Source organism: Brachionichthys hirsutus, chromosome 15 (genome assembly GCF_040956055.1).
Source record: "Brachionichthys hirsutus isolate HB-005 chromosome 15, CSIRO-AGI_Bhir_v1, whole genome shotgun sequence".
Lineage (NCBI taxonomy): Eukaryota > Metazoa > Chordata > Actinopteri > Lophiiformes > Brachionichthyidae > Brachionichthys > Brachionichthys hirsutus.
Window position 1 is genome coordinate 1570678 of NC_090911.1, and position 16220 is coordinate 1586897.

The following is a 16220-nucleotide window of genomic DNA, read 5'->3' on the forward strand; positions in this document are numbered from 1 at the left end:
AGTCAAAAAAAAGAAAACAACGCAACTTCAACATCGCAACGAGTCACCATGTCATACAGTCATCACTTCATGTCCCGGTAACTTCATTAAACGACATGTTTGTGGGCGTGGCTCGCTGTCAGCAAACATCGTGCACGGAAAACTCACCGCAGATCACGCACTTTTCGCTGTCCCCGCACTTTTCGGTGTCCCCGCGGTGTTTGGGCTTTCTGTTTTAATGTTCCGGAGTTTTAATGGCATCTATTTCTGTGCTTATCGAGCTAGCTCAGCTGGTGCTGGTTTCCGGTAAGTGTCGTCATACTTTGCAGCTGCTTCGCCAGCGCTGATTGGTCGGTTTTATCGTGGCCTTTTCTTTTACCGTAATAGCTTGAATATGAGACCCTGCTCTACATTAATGGCATTTTAAGTCAATAGAGGACACAATAGGGGGGCGGGGGAGATAAGCTTTACTAAAATAATATTTACTAAAATAGTATTTACTAAAAAGAACAAAAAATAACACTGATTAATGCTGGAGTTTTACTGATCCTATGACTTCGGGAGACTTTACCGTAACTATTTGTGTGCGGCTCCTACGAGGAAGCGGAACGCTCCATTTCCGCTGCAGCAGTGAGAACAGGCACGCCAGGCAGGGCAGAGCAAAGCCGAGCGGGGCGTTCCGTCTACGCTGAGTTTATTTACGAGGCCCTTTAACGTTTCCGGACCGGTATTTAACGGACTGAGGACTGTTTCGAGGACAACCCGTCCCGTTGTCCCTCCGGCGTTTCGCTTTGAGGAAGCAGTTCGGCTAGCCTGCTGAATTAGCTAGCTAGCTAGCTAGCTCGCTAGCGATGGGGACGAGAGCCAGTCGCCTGCAGGAAGACCCGGTTCCCTCTGCCTTCGGGAAGGATGACTCAAAGCGGGATTCCTACAGGCGCCCCCGCTTTACGAGGCCCACCAGTCTCATGGTGGACTTCTCTGGGAGCTTCGAGGACACGGAGACCAACCGGAGCCGGTCGGAGGAGGGCAGCGACTCGGACCTGGGGCAGCACGGGGCTAGCGCGGAGGGCAGCCCCGCCGACCACCACAGCATCCCGCCGAACATTAGCCAAGCCTCTCCGGCGGACGGCAACAGCGGGGGGGGGAGACCCGAGGAAGACGGTAACGGATGCCCAGACCCCCCCGCCGGAGCGGAGCATCAACCCGGACCCGGAGAAGGGCCAGGCCGCACGCCCCAACGCACTTTCTCCGAGCGGCTGCCCGGGAATCGACACTCCTCCGCACGGAGCGTCGGTGCGAGGTCCGCCCGGGTACGAGGCTCACACCAGCGGCCGGTGTCGGAGGCTTGGATCGGCCTTTACCGTGTGAGCAACCGTCACGGCAGTAAGTCGACATGCTGACACGATGCGGGCTCGACGTGGAGCTCGTCTTTAGGCGCCATGACTCCCAGCTGGAGCAGGAAAACGTTCCGCTCATTGTCTCCGGACATCAGTTCAATGTTCGGACGTGGCAACGTCGACGAGCCGGCGTTAGCCCCGAGCGTTGCGGCTCAATCTAAATATCAAGATGTCCAGTCCGACCCCCCCCCCACCCCCCAAAGGGTCGGTCTCCTCGGGAAATCCAAGCTCAAAAATGAGCATTAAAGTCGGCCCGTGAGTTCACTCCGGAAGTGAAAACGCGTGCTGCGTCTCCATCTTCTAGTCAGATACACAGAAATGGTGGCCGTGAATGAATAGACAACAGTAAGGTGGGTGCCCCCCCCCTCCCCAACGTGGAGGTAGCTGGGTCCACGAACCATTCGGGGTTCGGTAACGTCATCCATGCAGGCTCTGGGATTAGAACCCAGCCCTCACACTGGCCTAAGCTGGCCGTCCACACGCACGCACGCACACACGCACACGCACACACACACACACCCTCTGTCAGTCATGTCTCAGCTGGTTGTGCTTCGCTCTGCGCAGATATCCGCTGTCCTTTCTGCTCCAAGCCCTTCCCAGGGGGTCGGATTGAGGATCACCTGTTGAGCTGCCTCACGTCTCCGCCTCTGCCGTATAACAGTAAGAGCCTAGAAACACGCCGACGCTGTGAGCGGCTGCAAACGCTAACGCTTCCCGTGTGTGCGTGCGTGTGCGTGTGTGTGTGTGTGTGCGCGCGTGTGTGTGTGTGTGCGCGTGTGTGCGCGTGCAGCGGATGTGCTCGGTAAAGACAGTGGCGAGTGTTCCATCTGCCTGGAGGATCTGACCCAGGGGGAGACCATTGCCAGGCTCGCTTGCCTTTGCGTTTACCATAAGAGGTGAGAGGTCGTCCGGATCGGCTCCGATAAAAAGAGCGGCGCAGAAGTGCAGCTGAGATTCAAACCATTTTGGCTACAGTTCGGGTTTCTGATTCGTGACATTTCACCGTTTCTGCGCGTTTCGGCCCTTTTATGGTGAGTCTTCCTGTGTGACGCTCACTATCGATCGTTCTCTAGCACAACAGTTGTTTTCTAATTCTTTCTTCATAGAGAGCTGACGTGTTGCTTTCAGATGTTTTGTTTCTTTTTATCGCCCATTTGTGTCCAAGCCGTGCTGTTTATGTTAAAACGCATTAAAGGGCGTGACCCAGATGTGCGGTCACGGCGTTCCAACCCCTCCCCCCGTTCCTCCTCCTGCAGCTGCATTGATTCCTGGTCCAAGGTGAAGCCCTGCTGCCCCGAGCATCCTTTCGATTGACTCCATCGGTCATGCTTCCTGCAACGCCACCAACCCGACTCAGGTACGTCAACGGAGACCCCCCCCCCCCGAACGTCAGGACATTCATTTGCCGTTTTCATGTCTTCAACCCCATTGAATTTAATTTGTGGTCGTGTTGGTGATGGGAAGGAATCTCCACAATGATTAATATTCATATTCGCGCATCCCAGTATGGAACCAGAGCGGCAGCTAATAAGTGCTGATCATCAATTGGCCAATGACTTGCATGCCTAAATGTTTCATTGATGGTATTCTATTAAATACCCTAAATCTATGTTTTTACCTGTACAGTAGTCCCTCATTTACCGTGGGGGTTACATTCCAAAAACAACCCGCAATAAGTGAAATCCGCAATGTATAGTAATTTTTATTTTTTTTAATTATTATTATACATGTACATAAATGTTTTAAGGCTGTAAAACCCCTCACCACGCACTTTATACACATTTAACAGTCAGGCATTAATCTAAATAGATTGTTTCAGTATTATAGAATGAAACCAAAGATCAAAACCTGTTTTCAGAACTAAATATAAATATATAGTACGTACAGTAAACGTTTTCCTGTTAATAATGTTAAGGCGTGCAGGTCGAGGAAAGAGCCGCTTGGAGTGCAGAAGAACAAATATTCTACTCGTGCTGTCTTTAGCCTCTCATGCTGCTTTACTGGATAGCTTAGCACAGCGGAACGGCAGCGGCTACATGTATCAACAGGAAGAAACAAAACCTAAAAGGGACGTGACGTTTATGCTCCTACAAAATAAAAGCCTCTTTTTACACAGAGAATAAGAGCGCTATTAAACAAACGCTTAACAAATAAACATGATAGCTTTTAGAAATGACGAATTTAATTTTAATGATCAACCTACGAGGTTGAACACATAAGAAGTTATTAATAGCGACTCGCGCGTATTTCACAGTTCCTCCGACCGCGCCTCGCCGCTTCAAGGCGCGTTCAAGTGTAGAAAAAAATCTGAAAAATTGCATTAAAACTATATCGAGGGACTACTGTAATCAAATGTTCTGCGGATGTTTGTAATCAGATATTGTGTTCTTTCTCTTCATTCCAGACGTTGTAGCGTTCTGGATTCAGCCAGACTCCCGTGACCAGCCGCTGGTTTTATTTTAACGACGGCACGCTGGGCTTCTCTTTCTGCTCTTACAGGAGACGACACTGAATCCGATCAACTCCGAACAGAACATGTGTGATTTAAATGAAAGGCCCACTGTCCCCCCCAGTGGGGGAACCTCCTGGAGGTGTCACCGGACCGCTCTCTGTTTGGATCGGTCCATCTGAACTTTTGTCTTGGCCATTTCAAGCCAGCCAGCTAACCAGTAATGCTCTGGGTCCGGGGCCCGGCCCGACCGGGACCAGAAGTCGACGAGGTTCCCGCTTTGTTACAGACTTGGCCTGAAACTGATCCCACAACGATGGAATTTGCCCGAGAAAGATCTTGAACTTTGGGAGTAATACAAAACAAAACAAAGTGTTCTCGGCTGTGACGGAACCTCTCCTGAATACATTTGGTCCTTTTTATCCAGTATTTTACAGAAAGAGTTTCGTTAAATGAATGTTTCTCCTACCTGTAAACATTTCGGGGGGGGGGGGGGGGGTTGAATCTAAGTGTTTTTCTGAGTAGGTCAGCTGAGTGATTAGCGCTGACTTCAACATGCTGCTACCTGCTGAGAGGCTCGGGAGGTCAGAGGTTTTTCATTGGGTCATGGTCGCGTTGGCATCAATTTGAGCACTTTCTTCCTTCAAGGCTGATACCCCCCCCCCCCCCTATAAGGTCTGGGATGAAAGGTGTGTGCTCAGATGAGCAGGGACGACCCATCCTGAATATGACTGAGAGTGTGTATTGTGTGTCTTTATGTGTGTGTTGACTGTAAATGGCCCAGGCGGGTTCACGTTCCTTTTTAAAGCTAGGTTTTAGCTACGAGTCTTGCTGTTACACGTAGCATTGGTGTTCAGCAGGGCTGCTTGTGCGGCCCTGTTGTGCTTTGAGTGCGACTTTTGGGTTTCTATTCCACCAAACACCCTCGGGCAGATTCTTGGACCAGACCCCGGGAGATGCTTTTGCCATCTGGGTTATATTGATGCCGAACCGTGGAGGCGTGTGTTTTGGGGTCCATGTTTGCACCGTGTGGCGTTTGCTCGAGGCTATGGGCAGCTGATGGTTCATGAATGAAGCGGCTCCGCCCTCGAACTCTTCTCTTTGGTTTTTTGGGTTATGCTTTTCGATATTTCCGGACATTGTGAACGACGGCGTTCCTTTACCTTCCGTGTGTCGATTGCCTCTGCAGGTGTTTCTCGTGTTTTTGTGACTGAGGTGGAAGCACAATAAGTACCACTGCTAAACGGAGGCTGCCTGCTGTCGGGGCAAACTGGGAAGAGACAGAAACAGGAATTCGTTGCTTCTGCTGCCTGATCAAAAGGTGATTGGGTGTTCCAATCTGTGTTTGAGAGCAGTGTGGATCAATTTAGAGGTCAGGTTTACCGCTGCCCACGCCCCCACCCCGCACACACACACACACTCACGCACTGTTCTGGTTCTGGTGTTCTGCAGTTTAAGGTGCTATGACGAGTCCCACCACTAGAGGTCAGGCCTGTGCACGTTTATCTTTTATGTATTGAATTGAAACATTGCCAAAAGTCTGTGCTTTGGGGGCATTTTGTGGGAGCGTGGAGAGCGAGCTGCATTGATTATTAGGTGTTCGTTTGTTGTGATAAGTTATGATGTCGTCTACTTTGACTGGGAGGGGCTGCGTGTGTTTGGGTGGGGGTGGTACTGTTTTACTCGCTTACCCCTTCTAAGCTGTGTGGTGCAATACCTGGGTTGTTAGCGATGCTAACTAAACGCTCGGAGTAAACTCGCTCCTCGCCAACCATGGATGCTATTTTGTATGAATTCCCATAAATCCATTGAGGCCATTGATCCCCCACGCGCCGAAGTATCTGACGAGAATGTCACCACAGCTGTATCTGCATCATCAAGATACGGACAATCTGCCTTTTCTCTGGTGTAAAAACGAATTTACATTTTATTTATTAAATTGTAAATATGTACCGGTACTGCAATTCAAGAAAAACATGGCTTGGTCTTCGTCTGTTCAATATACTGTTTCTAAGCGCCAACCTTTTGTATGTCTCAGAAATTGTTTTATATGTATTTTTTACAATAAATATGCGTGCGAAGTGTTTTGTGTTTAAGTGTCAGTGATTGATTTGTGTGGCTTTTTTGTGCCGTTCAGTGAGAGCTCAAGATACGAAACATTATTTTCCACTTGACACACTAACTTTACAAATGTGTTGCACAAATCTTTGTGACATAATTTCAAACTTTTTTTTTTGACGTTTGTTGTTCACAACAGAAACTGAGTGGCCTTTTTAAAAATCAGCTGTTACTTCGTGTCTGAGCACGAGACGGATGTAAAACTGTGTTGCTGAACAGTGATATCACAGATGGACTGAAATTTCATTTTAGTTTCACCTTCAGTTTGGATTCATGAAAACATCCCGAGTCGAGTCTGCAAACTTAAAGAACTTCTGCCTAGCAACAGCTGACACCGATCCTTAGTAACACATTACATTTCAGGTTATGTCCAAGTTTATTTAATGTTGCTTCTCACGCAGAAAGCGAGCGTGTTCTGAGAACTGGACCGTGCCAGACTGACCCGAGTCACCTCGGAAGTCCCCGGACCTCACACGGACAGCCTCACACGAAGTGGAGTAATAATGGTGTTTCCAATTTCCAAACTCTGAGCCTCCCCGTCTCGCTGACGGGAAGTGAAACTCCACATCAGGTCGGCAGAATAAAGTGTTTTGTTCTGCCTCCTCCCGGCACCGTGCCATTGGACCGTTGGTCTCAGACACTTCTGGAATCCAAGCAGAAGTAAGCAGAAACTACTCTTTACTCTCAATTGTTGTCAACAATGTTATCTTACTGTCGACCTCATCTTATATACTGTGCTTGTTGTACCGGTAGTAATTACAGCAGGATATTAAAGGGTCTTTTAGTCCAGATGAAAAGTAAATATATGTTTCCATTTAATTTACTAGTGTCTACTTTTGGAATGTCTTTATGTGGGCTGACCCTTTAGTGTCGGGAATGTTTTATGAACCTAACAAGGTTTATTTGTTTTTAAAGGAATTTAAGGACATTCTTTCACACTGACAACAAACAAACCAATGAACGACCTCCAGCTGTCTTGGTTCTCTGGCATTGTTCATATTTCTAGCAACAATATGTCTTTTTTTGGGGGGGGGGCTCATTGTAACGCAAACATGTTTTCAACCATGGATTCAAATTTCTGGTTTATTATGGGGGACCCTGACTTCCAGAGAGTGAATGAGTCCAAGACTTCTATTTTTCTATAAAATGACAAACCGAAACGTTTGTCCTCTGTCTGCTGAAGCGGTTGTCCTCTGTCTGCTGAAGCGGTTGTCCTCTGTCTGCTGAAACGGTTGTCCTCTCTGCTGAAGCGGTTGTCCTCTCTGCTGAAGCGGTTGTCCTCTGTCTGCTGAAGCGGTTGTCCTCTGTCTGCTGAAACGGTTGTCCTCTCTGCTGAAACGGTTGTCCTCTCTGCTGAAGCGGTTGTCCTCTGTCTGCTGAAACGGTTGTCCTCTGTCTGCTGAAGCGGTTGTCCTCTGTCTGCTGAAACGGTTGTCCTCTGTCTGCTGAAACGGTTGTCCTCTCTGCTGAAACGGTTGTCCTCTCTGCTGAAGCGGTTGTCCTCTGTCTGCTGAAACGGTTGTCCTCTGTCTGCTGAAGCGGTTGTCCTCTGTCTGCTGAAGCGGTTGTCCTCTCTGCTGAAGCGGTTGTCCTCTGTCTGCTGACACGAGAGAAGAGGCCCAACTGCTCAAGTTTTACTTCCTGAAGTTCAGTCCGTTTCTGAGAAACGAGTCAGCAGCGTGAGTGTTTCACAAAATATAAAACCACAAGAGAGACATGTTCACTATTGATGAAGGTGAGAACTGTTCATTTATTGGTGAGTGTTACAACCGAGGTTTCCACGGCAACAGGTCAGGATGAGACCAGAGACCAGAGCTGCTGTCCCTTCGCCCTCTTTGTAGCCACTGATTACTGATCAGCTACAACCTATTGGAAGGAGGCGGAGACAAAAATGAATGATCAGGCCAGAGGGGTGGTGTGTAACTGTGTTATAAGTAGAGCCAGAATCCATCAGGAGTTGGCATACCCCCCCCCCCCCCACTATGAACAAAAGCTCTTTCATTTTAGCAGTCAGCTCTAAACAAATAGAAAAGCTGTGTAAGAATGTCGATTTTGTCATTTCTCAGTCACAAACGGCTCTTTTTTTGAATAAACAGGTGTAACTAAAGGCAGCGTGTGGTAGATGTGTGGACACAATGTGTTTAAGATAAATAGTATTTGTCAATGACAAATACTCCACAGACTCAATGTGATAAAATCTAATAAACAATGACTAAATGCTCTCCTCCAGAATGTCGGACACAGCGGACGTCCTCACAGAGACGGAGGCCGCTCCTCCTGGTTACGACTCCACCTCACCGCCTCCGTCCTACTCCTACCAGGAGCAGCGACCTCCACACAAAGTGGACACGAGTTGCTCTCAGCCTGCTGCTGGTTATGAGTCTTTTCGGGACATTTGTCCAGAGGCTCCATCGGACACGACTCCCCTCATCACCTCATCATCTTTTTATGACAAGAGCGTGAGGAGAGGGTTTGTCAGAAAGGTTTGTGCAACGCTGATCAGGGATATCCGTCTATCACGCATTTGAAAAAAACACAACTTTCTCTGAAGTTAGATCAGCTGTAGTTCATGAAGGTAAGTCCATTTTTGGGAATTGATCAATAATCTAGTAAGGTTGTAATAAATAAATAACCATCCTTTTATGCATAAAAGAAATGATTCTAAATCCTGACAGCTGCTGGGGCCTCTTTGCACAGGTCTTCAGCATCCTGGCTCTTCAGCTGCTCTTCACTTTCAGCGTGGTGTGTGCGTTTACCTTCTCCAGCGTGGTCAAGCGTGCAGTGCAGATCAACCTGTGGGCCTACCTCAGCTCCTTCATCATCTTCGCCATCGTTGTCATCGCACTCAGCTGCTGCAGGTCCTTCAGTCGCCGTCACCCCTGGAACCTTGTGGGACTGGCGAGTTGTTTTTTTAAAACATTCTTGACACTTTGACTTTGGAATCAGAGCAACATTTCTTTTTTAATAAATAAATTAGAATTGTATTTCAAGGTTGAATTTCATGTGCAGGTTGTGGTCACTCTGAGCTTGTCCTACATGGTGGGAACCGTCGCCTCCTTCCATGACACCATAGCTGTTGTCATCACCATGGGAACAACGCTGGCCATTACTTTCACAATCATTGGATTCTCAGCACAGGTCGGCGCTGCATTCCAAAATCCAAGGGATTGAGAACTATTACAAGAGTAAAAAGAAGTAAAAGTAAAAGCTAAACGCGCTGCCGCTGTTCTCCGTAGGCCCGTTTTGACTTCACTCTTCTGTCTGGTGTTCTGATGATCCTGCTGGTGGACCTGGTCCTGTTCGGGGTCTTCAGCGCCTTCTATTACTCCTACGTTGCTGAAATCGCCTATGGATGTCTGGGTGCCCTGTTGTATTCACTGGTAAGGAAATAATATATATATATATAAAATCAGATGTCTGAAGATGTGTGTGAAGGCTTCAGGCTTTCAGTTCCCTCGTAAAACAGAACAGAAACTATTTCTACCGATACACTAATTGTGGTTTTATTACTTAGAAACCTAGAATGTGTTTTAGGGTATCATCAGAATGTATTTTTTCTGATACCATTTACCTAGAGATCAAGCCCCCCCCCCCCCCTGCTGATTCCCTATTGGTAATGCTTTAACCGGCCCCCCTGTCCTGATCCCTCAGTTCCTGGTGATCGACTGTCAGCTGCTGATGGGGCTGATGAGTCACCGCCTGGATCCAGAGGAATACGTCAACGCTGCTCTCATGATCTACATGGACGTCGTCCTCATCTTCCTCTGTCTGCTGGGAAGGAGATGAAACAGTGCACGCAGCACAAGAACACACACACACACACACACACACACACACACACACACACACACACACACACACACACACACACACACACACACACACACACACACACACACACACACACACACACACACACACACACACACACACACACACACACACACACACACCAAGCCCGCGGTGGAACATCCTTTATTATCATCATCATGTTGAAACGTCAGTGAATGAATATCAGTGTTCTGACAGAATCCTTCTTATGCATAAACAAATCAATCAGACAATCCCGTCAGAGCAACATTTAAAACAACAACAACTTGCAAGGCATTTTACTCTCTTGACATTTTGGCAATTGTTCAGCAGAATAACAGATAAGATGCCGTGTGTGACGAGCAATGCTGTACAGATTACATGATCCATCTTCGTCCAACGGAACCTTCAGAGTCCAACTGACCCGACGTGACTCGACGTCTACAGCAGGCTTGTTCAGTGACTGGTTCACTGTAAGGATGCCGTTAGTTACCGTCTGAATTAAATAATCGTGGGGAAAAACAACTATTCAAGCGGCTCCCTAATTTGCCATTTAAAATGATATAAAAGCTGGTTTTATTCAACCACAGAGAAAAGCAGTGAGTCCTGACATTCGGCGCGTTTGCCTGCCCCAAGAATAAAAGCTGAGCAGCATCAACCGTAAATGAGGGGCCGAGCGGTGCGTCATCCATCCCTTGTGGAGGACAAGCCTCCCCGAAACACCCCGGCCTCACCACAGCGAGGAGTAGTTGAACCTGATCCGGAGCAGGTACCGCATGCGAGCCTGAGCAGGGTTGTAAACGATGAACTCGTTGTACAACAGGGAGTAACTGCTGCGGTTACCGACTCCCGTCTTCCCCACCGGCCCGACCGGCACGGTCGCTCCGTCCCTGGGAGAGAGAGAGAGAGAGAGCCCTGTCTGTTGATTTGTCGCTTCCAAAACGTGGCGAATCGAATCCAAAAATAATGAAGTGATGCTTCTGGAAAGAATTTGGGCAGCAGTGGCTCAGTCTGTTTGGATTTGGGTTGGCCACCGGAGGGTCACTGGTTCAAGTCCCGGCCCAGACAAAAAGTGTGGACTGGATAGGGGCCAATCTACCTCCATTTCTGGTCATTTTTTGCTCCAGGGCACTGCCGATGTGCCCTGGAGCAAAAAATGACCAGAAATGATGACTTGATGGACCCAATCACTAATTGACTCCAGCGAACTGTTATAATCTAGATCCCGGGCTAAAACGTGCTGCGCATGCTCATTTCATGGGTCCACACCAAAATGTGCGACCGATATTTAGCCTGTATAAAAAAGCATCCGCTTACAGTGTGACAGCGTTTTTGGGGTCGGGTCCCGTCTGTCCCAGGCCCTTGGTGCTGTGTTTCCCCGCTGGCAGCTTGTTGGCCTCATAGTCGGCGCCCAGCAGCTCGTTGCAGTCTCCCAGAGCGACCTGCACACAGACACGGGGGACACGCGCTGAAGAATGCTGACTCACAGCTGGGCTCAACACGTGGAGGGCGTGGGTTCAAATCCTGTTGCTTTCATGCTGCTAGGAATTGTGGCCTTCAGGCTTACGGGGGTTCGACGTAAACAGCCTGTAAGCAACATCACCTAGCACAGTTTGTCTTAGGGTAACTACCACCGGGGCAAAAGGGCAAATGCTCGTCAGAAATGTCACCATTTCCTCAAACGAACTGAAAAGCTGAGATCCAGAATGCAGACACTTTTCATGCTTATTACCCTCGCCAAAGGGGGGCGAGGGTATTGCAATTGGGTCTGTTTGTCTGTCTGTTTGTTTGTCTGTCCGCGCGCATAACTCAAAAACTAGTAACCCAATCGACTTGTAATTTTTACACAAGCAAGGTTCTTGGCGTTGATCCGGATCTGGATCCAGATTCTAGAATTTTTTAAAGGATTCTTTAACATTGCAAGATAGGGCACGTTTTGACATTTTTCTTAATTTCTTCAAAACGCATGGCGGTATGGATCTGATAAGTCACACATCACACATAAGTACTCCTTAAAGGTCTATGACCATGACTAATTTCGGCCGGATCCGGATCACAATCCGGGTCTGAGAGCTAATTTTCGTTCTAAAATCAGCATTTTTCAGGAGTCCATCCTGACCTCAATTTTGGAGCTAGAGACTTCACATTTGGTGTGAACACTCATAGTTCATTCTAGTTTCATATATGTTACAGTTGTAGTTGTATCTTTTCCAGTTCCGGAGCAGCAAGCTAAAGCAGGTTTGGCCCCTCTGATCCGGAAGCCCTGTTTACTGTCTTACAAGATCGAATAATCTTTTGGAGGCGGGGTCTGCAATCTCTGATTGGCTCTTATTATTATTATTAGATGAACTAAAATGATCTTCATCTGATACATGCATCGCGTCCCCAGAATAGAACTCACCTCACACAGCAGCAGCAAGCCAACATGGCTGTTCTGATTGGCGAAGCAGTAGTTGGCACTTTTTGACGACACGTCAGCAAAATAAATACCTTTTCCAAACTAAAAAATGAAGGAGAAGCAGGGAAACCATTAAATGGTGCGGAAAACACGTCAAGAACAAAAGAAGTTCAAATGAACCCCTCCTACCATGTAGCCGGTGACGGGGGCTTCTGGCGGCGCCACTCGGAGCCCCTGACTGAGGATGCCGACCCAGTTTGCCAGACGGGAACCGTGCCACAACAGAGTCCTGGTGCACAACGGCGTCACATCAATGTTTAAATACGGATTATTCTTGTCATAGCGGAAGTCAGAGGAACATCAACGTAGTTCACGCACGCAGCGACCGGAACGTGCACCGTGTGCTACTTATTACCTGTTGTGTAACTGCGAGAGGAAGCTGTCGCTCTCCCCTTCTCTGTCCACCGAGAAGATGTCGAGGACGGTCATGGTGTAGTCGGAGTGGGTGGGGGCGTGAGTGCTCCGCAGGTACTCTTCTATCACCTTCACACAAAGAAGAGGAACGTTCGGACAACGTTCCCGTCAGCCTTTGCTGCTCTCTGAACTGCTATCCGTCAGATAAAAAGCTGAGAAGGGAGTTAGAAACTACAGAAATGCCTCCACATACGAGCGCCCCGAGATACGAGCGCTCCGAGATACGAGATACGAGCGTTCTGAGACACGAGCGCCCCGAGATACGAGATACAAGATACGAGCGCTCCGAGATACGAGATACGAGCGTTCTGAGACACGAGCGTTCTGAGACAAGAGCGTTCTGAGACACGAGCGCCCCGAGATACAAGCGCTCCGAGATCACGCATGTAATCTGGCCTGTGGGTCAGTGCTCCTGTAATCTGGCCCGTGGGTCAGTGCTCCTGTAATCTGGCCCGTGGGTCAGTGCTCCTGTAATCTGGCCCGTGGGTCAGTGCTCCTGTAATCTGGCCTGTGGGTCAGTGATCCTATAATCTGGCCTGTGGGTCAGTGCTCCTGTAATCTGGCCTGTGGGTCAGTGATCCTATAATCTGGCCTGTGGGTCAGTGCTCCTGTAATCTGGCCTGTGGGTCGGTACTCCACAGAGATTCTACATTCACCATTTCAAGCTCACAGAACTCAGTTCATTTTCTGCCGTGCACTTTTTTTCTGAATGGCTGTTGCGGGACAAACAGACCTTGAACTCGTGGCAACTGGACTCCAACGGCTGCAGCTGGCACCTGAGGGACGAGTACTGTCTGTCCAGGGGGTGTTCGTCACCGTCCTCGCTGGACTTCACCATTTTTACTGCTATCTCAATGTCACTCAGAGCCTTGAACAAGAGCAAAGACCTGCGTCACAGATTAATGTGAAGACATGAGTCGAGTATTTATTGACAGGAAAGGGAGGCGAAGGAATGCGGTAAAGGGCAGCGGGTGGAGGCAACCCCGTCACTGCAGGACCCGGCCTCGTCCTACGGAGCCGCATTGCATCCTCCGACTGGAGATCTGTTAACAAGGAAATCCTTTACCTCCAAAAGTGCAATCTTTTCCTTCAGCTCATCTTCTGTGCGGATGATTGGAGGAGTTTTCAGCCTGAAAAATGACACCCTTTAGATTAAATTCTGGAGCAACATCAGGGCATTTCTGTCCAGCCACATCCTCCTTACCCAAAGTCATGAGGGATGCGGGTGTAGAACTGGTTGCAGGCTTCAAGGAGCTGGTGACTGCTGCCCTTCTTCTTTAAACAACCCTCGATCTTCTTCAGGGCTGTGTAGCCTGCACGGATCTGCTCTGAGGTCAGCTTGCCTGAAGGTAGGAAGACAAACACTGAACCTGAAAATGCCCCAGCACGGCAATGAGCGATGGAATCCCTGTTCCCTGCAGAATTCACTGTTACCGCACATTTATTTATTTCAGATTAAATTGCATCGAGGAAAATGTTAATTCTGGGGGTATTATTGAAAATAAAAAGTATATGAAAGACAGATTCTGGTAGAGTTAGAGTCAAACAAACCAAGAGGAGCTTTGCGGATGTCAAACTTCATCTCCAGGACGCACTCCTCCATCGCTCTGAGGTCACAGATGAGCTCCAGCAGAGACTGGATCTTCAGATCCAGCTTGGATGGCCTCTTTTTGGGAACAGCGTCCACTGTGGTCTGGTTCTGCTCCTGGAGTCAAAGCAGAAATCGACGTTCACAATGATCTGCTGCTCACGATTCACGTGCTAAATGTTATTGAGCAGCTCTAGAGACGTCCGGTCCATTACCTTCTCGTTTTTGCTGAAGTCCATGAACACCATGTCGTACTTTCCAGCGACTTTCTCAAACGCCGCTCGGTGTTCCCACTCGTTCTTGGTCTTATCAAAGAACCTGTAACAGAGCAAACCCAGTTTTACTGAAGCCGCTTCAGTGTGACACATTCGGAAATGCTAAATGCTAATTAGCGGCAGTCTCACTTTTTCTTGAAGACATCTTTGGCCTTCTGCAGGTCTCCACCACAGGCAGTCAGACTGTTCTGACCCACTTTTCCCACTGGAGGAAAGAAAGCGCAAAACAAACATGTTGTTTATTATTTCAAGTTTCCAAAAAGCCATCCGAGCAGGAGGCTCGTGCTGCTTCCATTTAAACCCGCACAGGCTCACCTCTGCCCCACCTCAGCCAGACGGCGTACGCCTTGGAGCCGTCGTCCTCCAGCAGCTGCATCAGGTAGTACTTGTTGTTGTTAAACTGGAGGTTTGTCTACGCAAAACAGGCGGCAGGAGATTTGAATGCAAACCATGCACCTTTCTGACTTCATCTGGTAAATGCCTTTCATTCAATGTTAAATATTATTCAGCAGCTTACCTGATTTAGCATCGTGTCGTAAACATCAGTTCCTTCACTGTAAACATGGGCCTGAAAGAGAGATGGAAGAGTTACTCATTATTATAGTTACTGATAATGTGCGGCAACTGCAGCTGATCTGAATGTTGTTATATGAAAATATTACTATTATTATTATAATATGAGACCGGCTAAATGTCCATATCCCTAAATAAGAAAGACAATACCAAATACTTTAGCAATATCTTTTCCATATCAAAGGTTTCCTTGACCTGCTCACAAGATTACATTTGGGAGAGGTTCCACTACGCAAAATAAGGACTTAAAGGATTTAGAGTTGTGTATCGCGAGCTCTAAACTCTGCCCTGCTCACAGAAGGAACTGCAGCATAGCTAAAGCGGGCGTCGAACCACAACCTGGCCGATGGTAACACGGCTTTATTTTCTCATGGGGCCATGAAGACGGTACCTTTCCAAGTTTGGCTTTGCATTCGGGGTCCACTGGTGCTTTTCCTTTCATGACCACTGTCCTCACGACCTCTGTTCAACATCCCAAAACCAGAGACCAAACATTACTGTGGAAACCTGATCCAAGGTAATGCTATATATCTTAATGAAGCTGGAGATACCAAAGGAAGCTGCCATAGCTGCTAAGCTTTGTGGGTAATTCCTGAACACACACAGACAGCGTCAGGTTCACATTACCTTCTCTATTTGTTTCCTCACTGGGCTTTTCTTCTGTTTTTAATTGACTCGCGTTTTGCCCTCTTCTTCTCTTAGGTGCGGGATGCTGACTCGTCTCCTCCTCTTCCTCTTTAACCTGAACAGTCGACTCACGATTCAAACTCTCTGAATAAAGGAAGAGAGAACACATTTCAAATATTCTTAGGAACTTGTTTGACATAAATATCAAAATCATGCTCATGAAAATGAGCCTAACCCTCTTCGGAGTCCAAGTCAAACACCAAATTGCAGCCATGGAAAAGACAGAAATGAGCAAAGTTATAGCTTCCTGTACGTTGCAGCGTAACAATGCCACAACACCAAACACACACACCTGGTTTTACCGTCTGACAGCGGATCTTCCTCTTGTATTTGGTGACGGGATTAATCTGGAGCATTTTCTTGAGGTTCACGTCAAAAGATTTCCCGGTTTCCAGAGACAGAAGAAGAGTGGTTTGTCCTGAAGAGACAGCCGAGTCCAACAAGGCGCCGGCAGAAGGCGAGTACGGTTCCC

General features: G+C 48.0%; 3 protein-coding genes across 3 annotated transcripts; 2 read left to right on the top strand and 1 right to left on the bottom strand.

The window, feature by feature from the left end:
* The first annotated feature begins 830 nt into the window (after positions 1-830).
* On the top strand, positions 831-3944 carry zgc:66427 (uncharacterized protein LOC406256 homolog). Its single transcript, XM_068749293.1, has 5 exons — positions 831-1362; positions 1941-2036; positions 2167-2272; positions 2633-2733; positions 3876-3944. The coding sequence occupies exons 1-4, from the start codon at positions 831-833 to the stop codon at positions 2688-2690; spliced, it is 792 nt and encodes a 263-aa protein (XP_068605394.1). The 3' UTR covers positions 2691-2733; positions 3876-3944.
* Positions 3945-8174: 4230 nt separating this feature from the next.
* On the top strand, positions 8175-9729 carry si:ch211-284o19.8 (protein lifeguard 1). The gene is made up of 5 exons (XM_068748477.1): positions 8175-8426; positions 8641-8841; positions 8953-9081; positions 9180-9323; positions 9595-9729. The coding sequence occupies exons 1-5, from the start codon at positions 8175-8177 to the stop codon at positions 9727-9729; spliced, it is 861 nt and encodes a 286-aa protein (XP_068604578.1).
* A 28-nt stretch (positions 9730-9757) lies between these two features.
* parp2 (poly (ADP-ribose) polymerase 2) lies at positions 9758-16119 on the bottom strand. Its single transcript, XM_068748475.1, has 16 exons — positions 16028-16119; positions 15689-15828; positions 15453-15523; positions 15006-15056; positions 14804-14900; positions 14618-14693; positions 14429-14531; positions 14177-14330; positions 13830-13968; positions 13692-13755; positions 13359-13493; positions 12567-12694; positions 12341-12440; positions 12155-12253; positions 11071-11195; positions 9758-10643 (listed from the first exon to the last, which is right to left on the bottom strand). Exons 1-16 carry the CDS (start codon positions 16102-16104, stop codon positions 10484-10486), a joined length of 1719 nt encoding a protein of 572 aa, XP_068604576.1. The 5' UTR covers positions 16105-16119; the 3' UTR covers positions 9758-10483.
* Between the last annotated feature and the right edge of the window lie 101 nt (positions 16120-16220).